The following is a 21680-nucleotide window of genomic DNA, read 5'->3' as shown; positions in this document are numbered from 1 at the left end:
TCCCGTGCTAACACCTCAGGTGGACTTTGTTATGAGCCCGGCTGGCTCGCCCGCATTTACATCAGGGCTTAGGTTCTGTGGTTTCTCTCGATGTCAACAAGAAGAATGTAGAGCAAAAGTTTTACCAATTAACGGCTGTAGGTATGGTATTGAAAAATTATCTATAGTAAAAAAGTTACAAGAAAAAGCAAACTGAGAAGATTTATTCAATAAATGTTGAACAATTTTGTATACATTTATTTTAACAAACCTTCTATGGGAGTAAAACAGTTCCATTTAAATATTTGATAGTTGGAGCTTACATTTCAAATGTTGATTTTTTTTTTCATTTAATTCAATCATTTCTGTATTAAAAGTTTTTTTTGGTTTGTTTTGGTAATTGAATTAAAAAAAATAATCTTTAACATTTTTAACATGAATAGTTTGATACTCTTTCTTTTAAATTTAATAAAAATGTTGGTATAATAGTGGCACCAGAGTACAGACTTGATGGATGTCACATGATTGTCCGCGAGACGAGTTATTGGCTGATCGTTCGATCAATTATCTTGCTACTTATTTGGTTTAATTGAAAAATTGAAATTCAATTATTAAAAAAATAATAATAATAATTTAATGTACAATGTATTGAATTCAAATATTCAAAAAAAAAATTAAAAAAAAAGGAAAAAGGAAAAGCAGAGTTTCAATTAAAAAGATTTAATAAAATCAACATTTTATATATAATGTTCATTTATCTATATATCTATTTTAAATCCATTCAGTATTATGGCATTAATATACTTCCATAACGTTCACTGTACTGGTTAGTTGTATTTTTTTTACTGCCAGTTGTCAATATATGTTTTGCTTCTGTTGAAATAATAAGCCTTTTAAATCATATAAAGTCACTTTCTGACTCACTTTCTAACCTAATAAACCCTCGACTCACTTCAGGTTCATTTGCCAATATCACTCTCACTCCCTCTCAGTGAACTCATTGAGCTGGAATCTGAAGTCGACAGCAAACTAATTATCTGTACACATTTTATTTTACTTTGCCAGCAAACCATTGGACCTTTCATGCGAGTCATAGCCTTAGTTCAAGTCGCTGCTCAGAGTCCCTGCAGACGGATCCTTCAGTGAGTCGTCCTTGCGCCCGTGAGACTCGTCTGTTATTGTTTACACCTGCAGGATCAACAAGCGAGCTCCTCTGAGAGGACGACAAGTAAATATTTAATCCAGCTGATGAGAGAACTGGATAAACATGCAGCAATGAAGCAGTTTTACTTTAACCGATGTGGACCAGGATCTCACAAAAATCATTTCCTGGAGGCCTAGATCTATGAATATCCTTTTTTTTAAGCCTTGTGTGAGCGATGTGAACCTTAGAGGTTGTTTATTCTCTTTACAGTTATTCATTGACTAAATATTTTTGGATTTTCCACCAGTCTTAAGAACATACCAGCATGAAAAAGTATATTTTCATGTCTTTTTTTGATAAAGCTATTAGGAAAAATGAGAAAACTTCATTCCAACCAAGGACGCATGCTTGAATAAATACCTTATCTTATATTTTATATGGCATTTATATTTTTTTTCATATACCGTAATAGCTAATTTCTTGTGCAAAGTTTTTGGGTGTATTTTTCTAAAATTCCAATAACTACGCTGTAGTCTGCAACTGTCGTTTCTGGGAGAGGTTAGAGAGTTGCCACTACTCAAAGACAGTGTCATTATATTGTACCAATTGTGTAGTTGTATTGTACTATTCTACCAATTTTTAAAAGTGGTACTGTTTTCCTACACCTGACACTGACCCACTCTAGTAGAAGAACTCACATTTCGAATTTTTTAAGCGCTTTGTGAGCCTGGTCTGGAAAAGCGCTCTACAAATATAAATGACTTACTTACCATTTGTAGTGTATATCAGCGAGTTTTCTAGAAGAAAAAAAACTGGTCTGAAAAGAGCCATGCATGAATATTCCTTCTGTGGAATGTAAATGCTAAATCATTGAAAATACTATTTAAAACTGAATTCAAATTTACTTTACTGCCTTTCATCGTGTCTCTCTGAATGTCTCCGGATACTTTATAGTGAAACACAAAACTGACTTTTTAACAACTTTTAAATATTTTTTAACAATTTAAATTAAGTAAAACTAACTTTGCGGACATTTTAAATTATTTCTCCTACCTACATAAACATGTATATTTACATGTATTTATAAATCAACCTTTATTTATACATTTCTTTGGCAAATATGCGGAGAAAAATATGTTTAGATGTGTTTCATCAAGTGTATTAGTCAAATAAAACAGCTGTGTTATTGTGTGAGGAGGAAGAAATGAGGGTTTAGGTCACGACGCTTGTACCAAATCGAGCAGTGATCAACAGACTGAGACGACACGCTGACAGGCCGGCTGTTCTCAGGGCAGACAGATATGAAGGAATTAGAAGTCAACTGATGTTCTCCTGAGATGGAAGCCGTGAGTGAGGGATGGAGGGACACGGGATAGATTCGTGGGGGGAGTGACACGGCGAGGAAAAGCAGGTGGTGATAAGCAACGGGTAAATAGTTCACGGCAGATTTCCTTTTTTGCGGGTGATGAATGACAACGAGCGCTGCTTCTCTCTCTGATAGCCTTCCTGTGTTCATTACAGCACTTCGTTCTGAGCAAACACTGGGAAACAGAGACGGCAAGAAAGACACAGACGATGGGGAGGAAGAATGATGAGACGGAGGGATGGAGAGGGGAGGAAAAGAGAGAGGGGAGAGAGAGGGGAGAGTCTAATGGGGGGGAACACAGATGAGGGAGAGAAGAAGATATTGAGAGGAAATTGAGTGTATTTACAAACTACAGATGGATGTGAGGGAAAGATGAACCCGGGAAAAAGGCTGCAGGTTGTCATCATTGGCAAACTATCTTTTAACATTTTACCTGAATTTTGCAAATATTTAATGAAATATAGAAAATAATCATCATCTGACCACATTAAAAGAGACAAAGAAAATAACAAGCCAGTATAAATATACACAAATAGATTTATTAAAGAGTCTAAAATCTATCGCCGACTTCTTTGAAATGACTAAAATGCACATGGAAACCAAAAAAGTGGCGAATCAGAAAAAAAAGAAAAACAAGAATTAATTAGGCAAAACAGAAAAGTACAAGATGTGTGAGAACACAAGTGACCAAACTACTGACAACTGCCGGAGTGCTCTTTGGCAAAACCATTAGATGCCATATAATAACAAAGAACAAGAAGACCTTCTAAAACAAGAAGGATCTGTCTCACCTGAAGTTAATACAAAACTCTGCAGCCAGAATTCTGACCTGCTCTAGTAGAATAACTCACATTTCTCCAAACCTTAAAACTATTTACTGGCTGCCAGTTTCTTTCAGGATTAACTTTAAAATTCTGGTTCTTACTTTCACATCTACTCATGGTCAGACCTTCCATCAGTGATCTGATCCAGCCTTACACCCCAGCTCGGGCTCTGAGGTCTGTGGATCAGAATCTACTGATGGTTCCTGAACACACTTCAGGACCAGAGGAGAGAAATCTTTTCAGGCTGTTGCTCCTAAGCTTTGGAACGATCTTCCTCTGTGTTTGATGATCTACTGACTCCTTCAGATTATTAAGAAACATCTTAAGACATTCTTATTTGTGCTTTTGCCTGCTTTTCCATGACTCCTGTGTTTGTCTTATGTGTGTTGATCTTTTAAAGTATATATTTTAACTGTGTATTGTTTTTGATTGTTAAAGTGCTTTGTCACCCTGGTCTAGAAAGATCTTTACAAATAACCTTTACTTTACTTACTCTACCTTACTTACTATAATAAGCTAAAGTCAAATGTAAACTTGTGTATCTTTGAGTACCTCAGCCTGCCAGTCTATTTTCAGGGAGCCGCTCCGAGGAGATTACTAGAACCCAACAAGGACGTATAATTTATCCTGGACAGAATTTATGGTTGAGTCTGCTGTCAGGGTGACAGATTTGTGTTTATCCAGCTTTATGCACATCGCCAGTGGCTGTCACTGACTGCTGTAAAATTGGATCCATCACTTCAACAAAATTGCTTTAGTTTTAGGCAACACTTTCAAAGAGAGTTTTCCAAAGGAATCGCACATAATTGCCTTTTTTGCCCCGAAAAATAATAATCCACCTTTTTCATCTGACATTTCTGTCTTCCTGGTTCAAAAAAACAATTTTCAAATACATTTATTTTTACTCCTTGATGTGGAACTTCAATAAAAACAAGATGTTTCAGATGATTTTCCAAACATTTTTCGATTTATATAATTAGAGCTTTTTGGATTTACATTCATTCTATGATGTTCTAATGATATTCAAATGGCTTTCTTGTAAACAAACAAACATTTGTCGTCTGGTTTTATGAAGGTTTCTGCCTTAAACTGATGGTTCACACAAAATTCAACTCATTTTCTTCTCACCCTCACGTCGACTAAGGGTTGGCATTCATTTCAGAGTAATCTTTTCTTTTTAGAGTTATAGACAAAAATGTGTGTTCATTTTAATGTAGCGACTGGAGCTCAGTTATCCTGATCTTCGTCCAAAAAGACACTTAAACACATCCAAATACTTCATATACTGCATTAAAATATAGACTTAATTAATTTTTCCGGAACAAATGAAAAAAATCTTTGCGTCTTTTTGGATGGAAGTGAAGGTGAAAAACAGATTACTCGATTACTCGAAAATGAACTCTTAGTCGACATGAGGGTGAGTAGAGAATATATTTTGAGTGAACTATTGCTTTAAAGGTAAAATGTCAAGAATTTTTTGGGCTTGACTTGGGCTGTGTCATAAAATCGCGCACTTCTGCACTTACACTTTTGAGCGCACAGGTGCGTCCCGTTGAGCAGTGTGCGAAAATGTAATACGCAATGAGCACTCAAATGGCCAGAAAATTGAGTGTGGATCGATGGACACTTTCCGCCCTCAGCGACCTCCATCTTAGTGACGTAGATGACGCTAAAATAAAGCTACGTCATTGACGACGAGTCTTCGTAGCAGATACCGACGTAAATGTTTTGAGAAAACACTTATTTTACCACAAAACAACACAACCACAATAATAACACAATGAAAAACAAATTAATAACTTGTTTCAATTGGTGAAAAGGGCTGTCAAGTGTCAGTGATAGTGTTTCAATGGCCGGTTGATCAGTTAAAAAGTAGTAGAAGAAGAAGCTGTCAAGTCATTTCCTGTGTGTAGCAGCAGAGTTTGATTTGAGACAGTACCACCCTGTAATTTGAGAGCAGTGTACTTAAAGAAGTGCGCGATTTGAGACACAGCCCTGTATTTATATTATAGCGCAAGTTTATCTGAAGTCTGAAAGAGCTTGCTGGTGAATTTCATCCACAAATATTCATTTCCAATCACATTCTTCCTGCTTTAAGGTCATCTTCGAAGCCGAGGTCTCCGACGGCAAGGCGGGCTTCATCGCCGTGGACAACATCGAGGTGGTCAGCTACCCGTGCGGTGAGTCATCTGCACGCCTGCGTTTAGTCCCAGTCGGCCGGGCGCTCCGACCAGTAATTAAAGCCTACCTGAGATGGTTTCTGTCGCAGTCCAGTGGACAGATAAGTGGGAAGGTGACACAGCGAAAGGGCTGGACGCACCAAGGGAGAAAGACAAGTCTTATGAGAGTCAAGTGGAGGGAGAAGGTGGGAGGTAAATAGGGGGAGTGAAGCGGGAAATGAGAGCATTAGGACAATCATGGAGAGAGGAGGTTCTGACCAGTCAGCATTTCTCTGACGTTAACCCAAACACACACACACACACACACACGTATATATAGAGGGAACACTGGCTGTCTTGTCTGCCGCTGACAGGAAAGAGACTCCTTTTGAAATTCTTGCTCCGTTTCAAGGCCTCGTCTCCTCTTCGCTCCGTCCTGAAGGAGTTAGTTCGTCCAGAGCTATCGACTGACACCCGCGGCATCTGCAACAGACGCAATTACTCCGCTGACAGGTCATCTGCCCGCCAGAGCGATGAACTTTTCCTTTTTTTGGGGGGGTTGTGAGGGGGTCCGTCCAGATCTTGATCGTATTTATTGATTTTAAGTCAGACTAAACTTATCGCCTCATACTTGTCGTCAAAACAGGGTTTGTTGCTTTCTCTCCAGCGTCTGCGCTTCGTATAAAGTTAATTTTAAAAAAAAGAAAAAAATTATCCTCAAGTCGGAAGAAACGCATGTTTATTTGAACAACACAGAGGAAGCATTCATCCTCACAGCTGCGTCTGTGGACACACAGGTTTGTGTGTGTGTGTGTTTGTGCGCGTGCACGTAGGTGCGTACGTTCCTTCGCTCCGTTGTGGCCGTTATCTATAATTGCGATCAACTTTCAAAAATAAAAATGTCACAGGCGAACCGAGTCCCCCCGGGTTGGGAGAAGGTTTATTTGGCAAGCAGAGTTCAGAATAGCCCCATTACCTCAGAAGTGACAGTGATGTTATGTCTTGCTGGCAATGTGTGGCTTTGTGCGCATCTGACTGCAGTAAAAGCTAATCGTGGTAATAATGAATCCACTCCTCAGGGTCACGACCTGTCCCGAAACATCGCCACTGTTTTGTAAAACGATCTGCGATGCCCTCCAACTCTGTCACACGGGTTTAAGGTTAATCTCTTATGAGGATTTATTTTTTCTGTGCGCCTAGTGTTGAAAAACAAATTTATTTAACTATTTTTTATTTAACAATTACACAAAAGTGAGTTATGTTTAAGTTACTTGGTTGTAGATTTTTTTTTCCGCACACATTTTCAAAATCTGAGTTAATTCCATATTGAGTTTTGGCGTAAGCAACATTTTAAAATGAAATAAATAAATATTATTTTAGATGGATAGATGGATAGATGGATAGATGGATAGATGGATAGATGGATAGATGGATAGATGGATTGATGGACAGATGGATAGATGGATAAATGGATAGATGGATTGATGGATAGATTGACAGATGGATGGACGGATAGATAGACGGATGGATGGACGGACGGACGGACGGATGGATGGATGGATGGATGGATGGATGGATGGATGGATGGATGGATGGACGGACGGACGGATAGGTAGACGGATGGATGGACGGACAGATGGATGGATGGATGGATGGATGGACGGACGGATAGATGGACGGATAGACGGATAGATTGAGTCAATTGTGAACGAAAGAAGTGCCTACCAGTCTTTTAACCCTTGTGTGTTCTCAGGGTCAAGTTAACCCTAGGTACATTTGTTTTCGGGTCTTCGAGATAAAACAAGGGTTAGTCAAATCAATCATTTTTCCTCACTCCCTCTCAGTGAAAGCATCCCGTACATTTTTCGAAAAAAAAAGAAGAAAACGTGAACAATTTCTTGTTTAATTATGCAACTCATCGTGATCATTTCTTCCATCCCTCCAGATAAATCTCCTCATTTCCTGCGTCTGGGTGACGTGGAGGTGAACGCCGGGCAGAACGCCACGTTTCAGTGTATCGCGACCGGCAGAGATACATCCAACAATAAACTGTGGCTTCAGGTACAAACACACATGCATAGATACACGTGAAACACAAAGTATACACGTCAGTTAATCTCACGGATGCTGCGAGTTTATAAAATGATGGTTAGACATGTCTACAATAATCTTGTGTGCTCTGGACTTGAGGTTCCAGACATGTTTGACTCTCCTGGAAGAAGGAGACGTTAATCTCCTCACAATTTCTGCCGCCATGATTAAATGTTTACCATGCGACACATGTAATAAAGATAGCTTATGGCCGTGCACGTCAGTCACATGGGGAACGACGCGTCACGGATACACCAGGTTATTGGATTCCTCAAAATGACGACCTTCCCCCCGATCTGAGAAGGGTCTTGCATACGGGAATCCAGACGTTACGGGGCGGGTGAGATGAGTGTGTGCCGCCGCAATAAAAAATCTCATTACAACTATCAGGGACCTTGCAAGGGCTGGTTCAAGAGGTAGTAAGTGCTGTATATAAACTCAAATTTACATTCCGTCAATAAATGGGAAGCTGATCACTGGAGTGTGTGTCTCCACTGCCGCTACACACACACACACACCTTCAGGCCATATATTCTCGCAAGTGACATGATTAAGAGTTTAATAGCTGCTGATTTCATTACGGCTCCATCGTCGTCTCCGGCCTTCAGACCCGCCGTCAGTGTCAGTGTGTTTGTGTGCGCTTCACCAGTGACCCTAAGTTAAACGGTTAACCTCGACCCGATTGGTTTTCAGAGGAGGAACGGCGAGGACATCCCCGTGGCTAAGACCAAAAACATCAACCACAGACGATTCGCCGCCACGTTCCACCTCAACGAGGTCACCAATCAGGATCAAGACTTGTACCGCTGCGTCACCCAGTCTGACCTCGGATCCGGGGTCTCCAACTTTGCCGGTCTCATCGTTAGAGGTAAGAGTCTTTCGATTTCAGACTTTCAGCTTCTTTATCAGGAACTCTGAATGTGATATATATCTTTGTTTTACTTATTGAATGATTATTGTAGCAGGAAGCGTTTCTGTTGTTGTTTTTCCATAAATGATCCTTCTTCAACATGACTCCAGCTCATTACTACACTAGAAACTCTAGTAAAATAGAAATTTTATTGAATTTTAATGAAAAGAGAGTTTTGTACAAACAACATAATGATCATGAAATAGAGGTCCAGGATTTATTTAACACACACGTATATAACACATTAGTTGCCCTTGAAATGGTTTTTAAAGTTAGTCCTGTGGAGCTTGAGGTCAAAGCTGATTGGACAAGCTATCATCGTGTATTATGGTGAGTTAATACCATGCGCCACTGTGGCCTCACTATTAGGGCTACTTCTTTCAGGGCGTTTTTTTAATATCCCATAGTATTGTGCAAAATGTTTTCCTTCTACTACTAGCGCCTTTACATTTACTTCACATTTAGCTAGTTGTTCATTGTGCTAGTCTTGACTATTCTGCTATTAAACTTTATAAATGGTAAATGGCTGTTACTTAGTAGCACTTTTTATGCTTATTCAGCACCCAAAGTTACGATTCACTCATTCACACACAATAACATATTGACGGCAGTAGGCTGGGACGCAGCCAGCTCAACCATCAGGAGCTCACTCGAAACTGGAATATTTTTGGTCCTCATAAAAATGACTAGATGGGCTATATTTGGCCAATGAGTTTCACAGTGATAGAAAATCACACAAAAAAAAACACATTAAGATAATCAAGTGAGGTAAATGTCGCGTCACCGTACGGTATAGAAACTCACTTCTTTTGATATGACACTTTTTATTGGCACTTCCTGTGAGTATGGCCCCATATCCTACTTCTAACACCACTTGTTGATGGATGGATAGATGTGCCCTTTGATCTCAAGCGGCCATTCTTTTCATATTCCTTAAAATGAGTCGGCCGAACCCCCGGATTCACTGTTGGGGCTCCAGCCAAATATCTCGTTTCCCAATCAGATACACCGGCCCGGTCGTGGAATGATAAAGTGTCACTCACACACTGCACCCTAATGAGGAGGATTTGTGTGTGTGCGCGCCCTCGTTGTCATGTGCTGCTGACATGTGCTTAATAAGGTGTCACCGGAGTGTGTTTGAGACGGGATGCTTTATTCATTCACATCCAATCGTGTATATATTCAATTCATCTGCCAGAGAGACGGAGGAGAGGGACGGAAAGAGGGGTAAATGGGAGGGAAAGATTCCCAAAGAGTGATATCCGGATGACAGAGGATCATGGAGGGTGTGTAGGGTTGTGGGAGGGGGGGGGGGGGGTTTAAACCAATAAAAGCAGTGAAGGAAAGATGAATGTAAATAGTCAGCTCATTATTCCCAGAAAACCCATATCAGAATCAGGAATATGTCGGAATATGTAAACAGCGGAGCTGCGTTTATTATTCCGCGTAAGCAGGGCGGCGAGCAACGAGGAATCAAAAGCACAAGCGGGCACCATGAATATGAAAATCAGCCGTCCTGGCTCTGATAGCGAAAACTCCGACGCCGGCCGGTTCAACTCACCGTGTCAATGGCGCGACACCTCCAGTTTCTGGGGTTACATTTCCAGAGGGAATAAAATAAAACCTGAGCCAATTTCCAACAGACCTGGCGGATTTAGCGAGAATACATAAGTGGCTGATGTTTATTTATTAAAGACGACTTTTTAAAAAAGAAAATCTGATCAGGGAGAGGAACCAGAGATCCTCGCTCACGGCGGGGGGGCCGCGGTCTAAACACCAGACAAATCTGCATATACCAAAATGGATGCAGGTTGACAGAGGCACCGGTGCAGGGCGTCTCGGTGCGACGGGGGCAATAATAAACTCTGGAGCTGTCACACGACACTTTTGATGCTCCGAGGGAAGTTGGTGATTATGATCCAGAGAGTGAGAGTTATCACAATACGCCGATGACGACTCCCGGTGTGAACGTGAAAGACGAGCCGCCTCATGTTTATTTATCCGGCATCAGATTGGAGATGAGAGGCAGCGGGAAATCAAAGCCGGTATACTTTTGTGAAAAGTGCGTGTGTTGGAGTTTTCTGCAGGGCATTGAAGGACGTAAACATGGACAGCATCAGAAGTGAATTATTGATGTATTTTCCTTTAATGATTTATCGTTACAGTCGGTACGTTGTTGCTAGTTTAGCTTCTTATTTTGTTGCTAAGTACATCATTGATCTCTTATTCCTATCTCGTATTCACCAAGTTAGGCATCTAGACTTGGACCATCTCACGAGGCCTTTATTGAGGGGATTATGTGATGTGTAAGAGGTCGTCATCAGTTTTATCTGCGCACCAATAAAAACCCCAATTAGCGGCTCCTCGCCGACATCCACGTCCTGGCGGTATTACAAGTTAAACATGTAATTTCACTTGAGTTTAAGAGTCGAATTATAGTCTTTACAGCCAGGAGTCTGTCGTCAAAAAGGCGGAAACGGTCCCGCCGGCGTGGCGTGTTCGCACCGGACGCAGGTACACGCCGGTGGGATGATATTCATAACATGTAGATGACAAAGATGGGCCCTTATCTGCTCCCTCGGTGTGTGTCAGAGCTGTCAGCGTCAGACGGAGGGAGCTTGTTTTCATAGACACAGGTGCATCATGGGAGAAGTCACTGCTCCAAGGGAATATAACGGAACAACCTTGTTTTATACGCCTGAAAAGATACTAGAAACTGAAACCCCAACAGAGGCTTCGGGCAGTGGTCTCTTAAGAACTGTTCTGGAGATTAAATGATAAGTAAGATGGTAAACAGGAGGACAGAAATATTCTTTTTTGTATAAACTTAGCAATGAATCTCCCACAAGAAATGGGATTTCAGTGCGTCTTCCATTTTCTTGTCCAGTGCGATTAAAGGGATGATTTACATGAAATTCAAATTTTCTACTCACCCGATTTTCAAGGCTTTTATTTTTATTTAATTTTCCAGTTTTAGGCAGAAATGTTTGTCAATGCTAATGTAGCGACCGGTGCTCACTTGTCTTCGTCTTTATCTTATGCGCCGCTGATCGCTTCATTAGCATTGACATACATTTTCAATGTTATTTTACGGTAAACATGAAACATGAAACACTGAATCACTTAAAGATCAACTCATGTATTGATTTAAGTGTATCTTAAATGGATCTTGGACTATATTGTATCATCAGTATGTGTCTGTTTGTACAAAACACTATTTTCATTGAAATGATCTTAAGCCCCACCCTCTAAAAAACACTTGAGCTGTGTCTCAAATCGCATACTTGCGTACTTAAACTTAGTATTTTTAGTGCATAGGTGTGTCTCAATTCTTAGTATGCAAATTGTAGTGCACCGTGCACACTAAAACACCCACAAAACTGAGTATGGATTGATGGAGAATTTCTACCCTAAACGACACAACTTAGTACTAGTTAGTTCATACATTATACTGATGTATACTAACCAAGAGGAGTATGTGATTTGAGACACAGCATTGGTTTTTCTCGAGCTAAAAATCGTGTTGACCATAACCACGCCCACTCTGCCGTGATTTGTCAAGCATCAAGGTTTGTCACTCAGTGCCGTAAATCCAGGAAGTCTCCACCTCCAAATGACGTGAACCCTATTATTAGTTGGTGACATAAACCAGCTTCATGGTGAATTTGGGAACCATCTTTTGTTCACTGCAGCACCAAACCCATGCCAATATAAACACTGGTCCGTGGCAGGGTTATTTGACCTGTTGCCAGATACTGGCATGACCCTTACTTAGGACTTAACCTGTAATATGTAGGGTCAAAGTGATCAAGAGGAAACCAGAAGATGGTTACGCTGGCTAGAGTTAGATTCCTGCTACAACATGTTCCTTCCTCACCGAAAGGGTACAGTGATCCGTCGTACCTGAGAGTATCACTTGCTAAACACTGACGATGGTGAAGATAGTGACACGGCTGCCTCGAGGTTGTTTGTATGACACCTTTTTGGCAGATGAAGCACTCGTCACAGAGATACCGGGGTTTGTTGTAGATCCGGTGAAAGAAACGTAATGAATCAAATTAGATGCGAGTCATGGAGTTTTTGACAGACGTGTCATGGAAAGATCGGATGTTAGAGTTCTATATTCGTACTGTTTACTTCAAACACTTCCAAGATGAAGAATATGAAGGGAAGGAAAAAAATAAACAGACTTTTTCTGCGGATGTATGTTTATGTGTGTTTGTCAGTTGTTGTTTAGTCAAAGACCACCGCTGAGAAAGTTTTGCCCTCTGGTTGCTACAGTGACAGGGCGCCTCATCGTGCCACACACACACACAAACACACAAACATCGGCATGCCAGTTTGCATTACAGACAACCCGTGGCCCAAAAACCTCCTGTAATATTACTGTCACACACACTCGCGCGCACACACACTTTTGGCTCACGGTGTTACACAAGTGATTCGGAATCACGACGCTTTCAAAGTGGCGTTTCCAGATGAGACTCATTGGCGGAGGTGTCACTGGCAGGTGGAGGCTTCTGGGTGTTGTGGGATTTTTCTTTGACTCAGCGTTCGGTGCAGCACCAGCGCACGTGCACCATCCTTTTAATCTCGAGGTCAAATATCCTCCAGTGCCAACGGTAGTGATGTCTGCTGCAGTTTGTAAACACTAAACTTTATTGACAAGGTTGCTGACAATAGACAACAAAGAAACACGCCTTGTGGGCATCAGTCGTGGTGAATATAAAGCATTTTTTTTTTTTTTTTTGGTTTTCTCAGTTGTTTTGTGTGCGTGGCATTTCTAGATGGATGAAGCTGTCACACGTGAGGCAATATCACGACATTTTAAAATGGCTACTGATAGAGGATGAAAGATCCAGGAATAATATTGTCTATGGAGGACACAGACTTCAGTCAGTGCTGAAGGCCAGACGGCTTTATTATAACTAAGAATATAGAATTATTTCACACCTGCACTTTTGGGACAGTAGAAAAGTCAATGTAGGTGTTTTAAAGCTGTGGTACGACATGAAACGGCTCATCAAATGAAAATAAATCTAATATACATAGTTTTGAATCAAAAATGTGAAATAACACTATCAAAACTGATCTTATAACTAAAAGAAAGTCAGTTCTAGCGAAGATAAACGTAATTTTACTTTGAAAAGCTGCTATTAAACCTATTTAATTGTGGCGCCCAAGTTCAACCTGTGTCATCAGTAGTTCTGGACTTTGTTGTAAAATAGTTTTGATGTAGTTTTTATACTTACGTTGTCTTTGGCACCACTATCACCAAACTCGGCCTGGATAGTCACAAACATCTCACACGCTTTGTTTACTGATTTAAATTACATTCTGACCCAAAAACAATGAAAAAAGATGCCAATAATGAATTATACAAAGGCGCCTGACAAAAGACTTGTCAAAAAAAACAAAACATTGATTGTATTTATTGAGGCCAGAAACAAAAAAAAGTGAATCATTTCCAGCTTTCGCTTCCTCCAGAGTCGCATAATGACCCACTTACATTCCTTACCATCGTCTTTTCATATCAATTATTGATGCGCGTGTTCAATAGGTTTTTGAGGAAACACAACAACAGTTTAATTATTTTTCCTCTTTTATCGCCTTTTATCGCCATCTTTCTCTGTTAATCATCATTGTCAACTTGACGGCGTCGCCGGCTGACACGTCGTTGACGTCGCCATTTTTTTCTGAAGTGTCTTCAGCATTCATTATCCCCCCTCAACCCTCTCCGCACATGTGTGTGTGTGTGTGCTGTCAAACCACAGCGTTTCATCTGTTGCTAAAAAGACACTTCCCAGCCTGCACCCCCTCTGACATCCATCTTCAACACACAGATTAAGATGCACACACAGGGACAAACAAAAATAGAGCAACATTTGTATCTACACGCCGCATATATCTAGAGAAGATGATATCAGTTTGATTTGCTGACTGTGTGTATTTGTGATTAATTCATGTGTTGGTCCATGTGTGTGTGTCGAGCTGATGAATCTTTCATGCTGCATGTTTTTAGTCAGGGTGTCAGGTTTGTGCTTGTCAATCACACGTCCGCGACACTTTACTCTGATCTGGCCATGAACTCTTCTACACGCAGGAAGTTCTCCAGGGAGTCACTGGTTTGATGCATGTGAGGCGTGATTAGGAGGGTTGTTGGTTTCAAGAGCCTTTGTGATGAAGCTGAATTATTGACCAGTATCGTAGTATCTGCCAATATATATTAAGCCTGGAACCAGGGAGACTATTAATCTAAGACATGATCCCACAACACTTGGCTAAATTCTTTGAAATGTTACTTCAAAAAATACTTTTACTGCGGCCTCTGAAATTCAATGTGATCATGTCTTTTCGGAATTGTAAATTTATATCAGAATTTAGAACCATTTTTATGACATTATTCCCAAATCCAAATCAAACCAATTTCTGAGGAGCCTGGAACGCACACCAAGATAAGGCTTTTACGCCGATACCCTGAACAAGAGTATGCTGTGAGATATGCCTTTTTTTAAGGCCTTTGCTTATAAATAATGTTGTTTACAACAAATTTACAAACACATTTTCTACTCACCCTCATGTCGTTTAAAGGTTGGGATTATTTTCAGAGTAATCGGTTACTTTTTAGAGTTGGAGACAAAAATGTTTGTTCATTTTAATGTAGCGACTGGAGCTCAGTGAACAAACTTTCCCAAAAATGATGCTAAGAAACATCCGAATACCTCCATAATACTCGTCTGTATATACAGTAGTGCTGAAGCCTGGAAGAGAAGAATTGAAGTCGAAAAGGTTTTTTTCCCATTTGTGGAAGATCTTTTAAAGAATAACAAACGATATAAAAGGGAAGTACTCCGGAAGTACCCTGGATAAATATTGTGAGCGCTTCCAGAAGGCATACAGTCGACTGACCACGCGATATTTACCAGGAGTACCTCCGTTTTATATCGCTTATTTTTTAAACGTCTGCCACAAACGACATGAGGGTGAGCAGAAAATCAGTAGAGTTATTCATAAGGTTCCAATTGGACGATTAAGATGGAACAGACATAAAAAACAGAACGATTAAAATACGTTAAAAACTTGAGGCCCAAGCTGATCGGACCAGCTTTCTTCGAGTTAGAAAGTCAACCACTGAGTTTGTCATAGGTTCAGCCATTTAGTCGGCGGGCTTAAAAATTACATTGAATCAGCAGATGGTTAGAATAAAACTGCTGTACTGGATGTTTGCTGGATGAAACTGATGCAAAGTTCTGATTGTATCGAAACCAAATGATCCAAATGATAAAGGAAAAGCAGGAAATGAGAAAAATGAACATAGTTATGTGGGTTTTTCACTCACGTGGTCATGCAGGTTAAAGAATTTGTAACATATTCATATTTTTGAAGCAACTTTCTGTTCATCATTTTATAAGTAGCTCAAATATTGAAAAACCCTGTTTTAGATGTCAGGGCCAATTCTTTTTGGGTTTTTGTGAAGCAGACGTCCAAGTCCATTAGGAATACTTTTGCTACTGCAACACAATGGTCCTTTTTAAGCAGTCGGATTATTCAGAGGGAATTTAAAGAATTGAAGGAACATTGGCTGGCAACGGTCTTTAAATCTCATAATAGGCATCCATCATGTCGGAAATACGTTTTAAGAATCCATCAATCGTGCGTTTAGTAAGATAAAAAAAAATAATCCCTGTCATTACTGTTAAACTGTATCTCGTCTAACGCTCCGGATCTCAGATGCAAAACTAGCAGCTCGCTCTGTAAATGTCATGTCTGACTCAAACCTTGCATTCATAGCGAGCGGACGACGCTTTTAAAAATCAACATAATTTTATTCCTTTGTGTCTAGCAAAAGAACTGGCGAGTCCGTCATTATTGTCAAAGTGAGTTCCCGACAAAAGCCAGTTTTTGAACGCGGAAGCGTTTGATGTGGCTAAGCTGCCAGAATATTGTTTGCTTTAATATGAATGTTTTTATTATTCAAGAAGAGAGAATAATTGCATAAAAAAACATCACAGGTGGGGGAGATAGACGGAGGGAGGAAATTGTTTGTAAATACTACGACAAATAGTCATTTTATCAACACTGAACTGTCCAAAAAAGGATTTTTTTTATCAAATATGCATAATTGAGATTTATTCTTTTTCTATGCGATCTTCTGTAGCTGTTAACTCTTCTATTGTTTCTGTTGAACATCCTTCATTCAAGTGCCCCAAGAGGCACCTCAACCTTTTCTTTTGTATTCTAATTCATTCTGGGTTTTTTCTCCCCCAGAACCCCCACACCCGATCGCTCCCCCTCAGCTGCTGGGTGTCGGCCCCACTTACCTGCTGATTCAGCTCAACGCCAACTCCATCTTCGGCGACGGACCGATCATCCTGAAAGAGGTGAGTTCTTTGACTGTGTAGTTCAGTATAACGGTAGTGGAAAGTAAAACCAACAGATTGTTGGACTTTAAGGTTAAAACACACTACGATTACATTGGAAAATGAAATGCACAAAACTTAGATTCAATGTGTTTCCCCCAAATTAATGTCATAAAAGAAGCTTATATAAACATTAGAAGATTAGAAAAAACGTTGAATTACACCAAACATAAATATTGTATTTTCACAAAAGGAGTTTATCAAAACTTTTATCTGAATTATAATAGAAAAAATATGTTGTTTTACTAAATAATAACCAAGTTATTTGCTGTACTCTTTTATCTAACCAGATTTTCTGAATTACATTTTTTAATTATTTATGATAATAAAACTATTGAAGAATTATAAAATTATAGTGGTAGAAGGGAAATACAAAATAAAGTAATAGATTAGATCAGATATGACTTTATTGATCCCGTTGGAATCTTCCTCTGGGAAATATACACTTGAGAAAATGGTTGAGATTTTGGAAAATGAAAGTTGTTTCCGGTCGGCAGGTGGAGTACCGGATGACGTCCGGGACTTGGACCGAGACTCACGCCGTCAACTCTCCAAACTACAAGCTCTGGCATCTCGACCCGGACACCGAGTACGAGATCCGAGTCCTGCTCACCAGACCCGGGGAGGGCGGGACGGGGAAAGCGGGACCGCCTCTCATCACACGGACCAAATGTGCAGGTAGGAAAAGTTTTCCCCCCCAAACAAATCCGCTTGTTATTTATGAGCCGTCAGCCGAGCGTCAAGAGTTGTTCTCGTCCTTATATCTATAATTTAAGTGGCGGGTTGATGGGAGAGGTGAAGAGGTGCAGCCGGGGATGGGAGGCGGGAGCTCGGGTCGGTTCAGGGTTGTTTCACCGGTCTGAGAAAAGCTGTTATTAAAATACTGGAGACCTTTCCCTCCCGCTGCCTCCTGCCCTCTCCGTGTTACTCCTCTCACTCCATCCTCCCCCCCTCCACCATCACCTCTCCCCACATCTCTCCCTCGCTCTGGATCAATAGACGGAGGGCAGAAACCCTGTCTGACATTTGTAGAAATAAACGAGTGAAATATAAACACGGCGAGCCCGAGGGAGAGAGAGACGGCGGGAGCGAGAGAGAGAGAGGGAGACGGAGAGAGGAAGGAGCGAGAGGCGAGATGGAGAGATGATGAAAAACAATAAGGCTTGGGAAAGAGAGAGCGTAGCGATCGGGGAGCCGGACTGATGAAACTGGAGAATGAAAATGAAAAAGAGATGAAAACTCATAACCACGGGGCCTGACGGATGGCTGCCAACCAGACTTGAGCGGCGTGAATATTAACTGAGGTCTTTCTTCTCTTCCTGCCGAGACAGGAAGAGGGTTTTAATCTTCATCTCACAGCGTCACAGATGCGGATTAGATCCTCTAAGTCAGGGGCCATGGTTCTCGGCGGGAAACCAGCGAATGCTACACATGGACTTTAAAGGCAAATAATACTAAGTAAAATATGCAAGCGTAGATCAAATATGTTACAATAAGATGCTGATTTATGTGGAAATATGAATGAAAAAAATATATATATATATTAAAAATATGTTAATTTATATATTAGTAATGAATTATATGATTTTTAAAGCAAATATCAAGTTTATCTGGGGGTTTTCTAGAACCTTATTCTAAATATTAAAGTACTTTTTTTTTAAACCCAAATAGAATAATTTTAATTGAATAATAGAAAAATTATTTTATAAATAGAAATAATATGCAAACCCATCTAAATGAATTAAATCTCCATTAAATAATAATAATTTTACTGTTATTTACAAGATAAAGATTAAAAATATGCACTCGAGTTGTTACTAAGAAATGATTGGCTCGTAGGGAATAAGTATTACTTTATAGCTTGAACAATTAAATCCAAATACATGTAAGAATATTATGAGAAGAGGAGAAAAAATACATGTATTAGAGAAACAGCGGGATCCTTTTCGACAACACTGCAGGGTCAAAATTATGTGGTTAATATGGAAATGTGTCAAAAGTTATCCTACGACAACACACACGTATAGACTTTGATGTGTAGAGTAAAGTGTGTGTGTGTTTGTGTTATATATCCTACACCCTGTGTAAGAAATGTTATTTAAATGGTAATGACTCCTTTGTCTTTGGTGTTTGGCAAGGTTTGTCTGATCCGGCCACCTGTAGTTCCCTCAATATTCCCTCCCTGGACTCGCACCTCAAACACAAAAATCAAATGATGTAATTAAAAAAACAATAACGCACACTTCGCACACATTTCTCCTCTTGTTCGCTTCTTTCTTCACTTTCCCACTCGCACCCTCTCGGACGCTCGTCTCCCCTCCCACCCCTCTCCATTTTTTCTTGGGTGGAGATTTATTGCTCTTGTCTGAGAGGTGAAAAATAATCAACTTGAAATAAAGTGTGTGTCCACGTGTGTGTGTGTGTGTGTGCGTGTGTGTGTGTGTGTGTGTGTGTGTGTGTGTGTGTGTGTGTGTGTGTGTGTGTGTGTGTGTGTGTGTGTGTGTGTGTGTGTGTGTGTGTGTGTGTGTGTGTGTGTGTGTGTGTGTGTGTGTGTGTGTGTGTGTGTGTGTGTGTGTGTGTGTGTGTGTGTGTGTGTGTGTGTGTGTGTGTGTGTGTGTTTTTAGTTTTTGAGAGAGAGACAATGATTAAGCATCTTTTAATCCGAATCCAGAAATTTTCTACTGAAAACCTTTTGGTCTGAGAAGGTTAGTCACAGTGACGGACACTGTGAGGTATCAGGACGCACACACACACACTCACACCCACACACACACACAATGAGAGTTCAGGGGAGTCACTTCTCTCCAGCCTGATGCTCAAACTCAGCATGGCCTGGATTAACGGATGAATGGTATCACAGAACTCACATTTCCACAGATGCTGCGGGAATCGCACACAATGAACCGCATGTACTTCTTTATGTGTGTGAAATAAAAAACACACACACACACACACTTGCTGACAGCACTGTGACACTTTTTCGGGGTCAATTCTTAACCGAGCCATTGACTGAGTCTGTCAGCGGCACTGTAGGTCTTTTGTGTGTGTGGAGCAGTGGATTATAGCTCCAGTAACCAATCGTGTTCAGGGTAGATTAGATTATACAAATGCTTGTAGCGGTTTCGTCGCTAGCTAGTTTTCACTAGTGTGGAGAAGGTCAAATTGTTTTGGACATTGTTTAATGGGTTGTATCTGGGATGTCAAACTCATTTTAGCTCAGAGGAAAATCTATTCCCAAATTGACCAGACTAGTACAATCATGTTATTATAACTTAGAATAAACACATTTAAAAGTTTGGTTCTGTCCTCGAAATGTTGTCATATTTCTCGGCGTGAAGACAAATTGGCAACAAAGGTTAAATTCTTCCAGCGATGAAACACTTTTGTTGGCAGACACATATCGGAGTTATGAAGTCGAGTAGATAAACAGCGCAAAACTAGCTTCACTTGCTCGTCCTACTTGCTCATCTCATGGTCACGAGCCATAGGTTCGACTCCCCCTGGTTAGACCCATGAACGAAGACTTAACAACATGGTCTGAGTCAGAGATACATGTTACAGTCTTGAGATTAACGTGTGTAGTCAAGGCCTGCAGGTAATATCTCGAAAAAAAGACTTTTACTCGGCCAGACTGACCAACACTCTAGATCAGTGGTTGCCTACGTTTTTCGCTCCATGGACCGGTTCTATTTCGGCATTATATTCAAGAAACGACCGTTTGATAAAAATACTAAAAATAAATCGTATAGAGTTTCTGTTTCGCTCATTTTCGCTAGTTTACAGGTTCATTTTTAAAAAATAAACTTGACGTGTCAAAAACCACAAGCTAAATGTTCTTTGGAGAAATCTTTTTGTCAAAATATAACATATTTAGAGAAATAACCAATAATACAAATCATTATTCTTTCTGTGCGTGTAGAAGTCGCTGTAAACATAGTTGGTGTGGCTTCATGCTGAAATGATTTTGTCGTGAACCTGCCACACCAAAGATCAGGTGAACTAGAGTGTGGTTCAAAACTTTTCTCTCAGTCCAGCTCAAAAAAAAGGAGCAGAGAACTAAAGTTTTGATTAGATTGACACACGACATGTGCTCAGAACCAGAGGGTCCTTTACCTATTTTGCACCAAAAAATGCTTTATTCATTCATTTACTTTACGGCTTAATCCCATATGGGGGTCGCTGAAGTCTATCCAAGTTTCATCAGGCAAAAGGCAGGGGACACCCTGGACAGGACACCAGTCTGTCGCAGGACACACAAAGAGACACAACCGTTCGCACACACATGTTTTTGGACTGTGCCACATACGTACAAAATCCACACAGAAGGGTCACAAGTTGCCTCTATCACGACCTGGAAGCGAACCGACAACCTTCTTGCTGTAAGGGTTACTAACCACTGAGCCACCGTGCGTCCAGAATACATTGTTGTGACACCCTAACCTTATTGGCTGGTTTTGCCAATTTAATTTGAATAAACATCTTAATGTGTCAAGAGTCAGAGACTAATGTAACTTAAGAAATTAAGCATATTTTAGAAAGTTAGAATCAATACAATAGATATTCTAAAAACGTTTATTGTGGCATCAAACGCCTCATGCAGTTCCATTACTAGCATAGAGACGACTTCAGAGAGAAACGTTTAGTTCACTCTATTACACTTCATAAATGAGGATCCATTTCTCGGGCAGAAGTCTTTGGATGTCAAGAAGTTATGTGTTTTTCTTTCTTCCTTGATTGCTTCGAATCCCATCGCAGCAGTGCTATTTCTTAAGATACGTAGCCGCCGC

At 40.3% G+C, this 21680-nt stretch overlaps 1 protein-coding gene across 6 annotated transcripts in view; it reads left to right on the top strand.

Moving 5' to 3' along the window:
* Positions 1–21680, top strand: part of ptprk (protein tyrosine phosphatase receptor type K) — a 102797-nt gene that overhangs the window by 49782 nt on the left and 31335 nt on the right. For all 6 annotated transcript variants that reach the window (XM_087805177.1, XM_087805178.1, XM_087805180.1 and 3 more), the window contains exons 7-11: positions 5412–5493; positions 7418–7533; positions 8257–8431; positions 16742–16854; positions 17391–17571. In XM_087805177.1, coding sequence (XP_087661303.1) covers positions 5412–5493; positions 7418–7533; positions 8257–8431; positions 16742–16854; positions 17391–17571 — 667 coding nt within the window. The remainder of the gene's footprint in view (positions 1–5411; positions 5494–7417; positions 7534–8256; positions 8432–16741; positions 16855–17390; positions 17572–21680) is intronic.

Source organism: Callionymus lyra, chromosome 13 (assembly GCF_982586985.1).
Source record: "Callionymus lyra chromosome 13, fCalLyr1.hap1.1, whole genome shotgun sequence".
In the NCBI taxonomy this organism is placed as follows: domain Eukaryota; kingdom Metazoa; phylum Chordata; class Actinopteri; order Syngnathiformes; family Callionymidae; genus Callionymus; species Callionymus lyra.
This window is presented reverse-complemented; position numbering and strand designations above follow the sequence as displayed.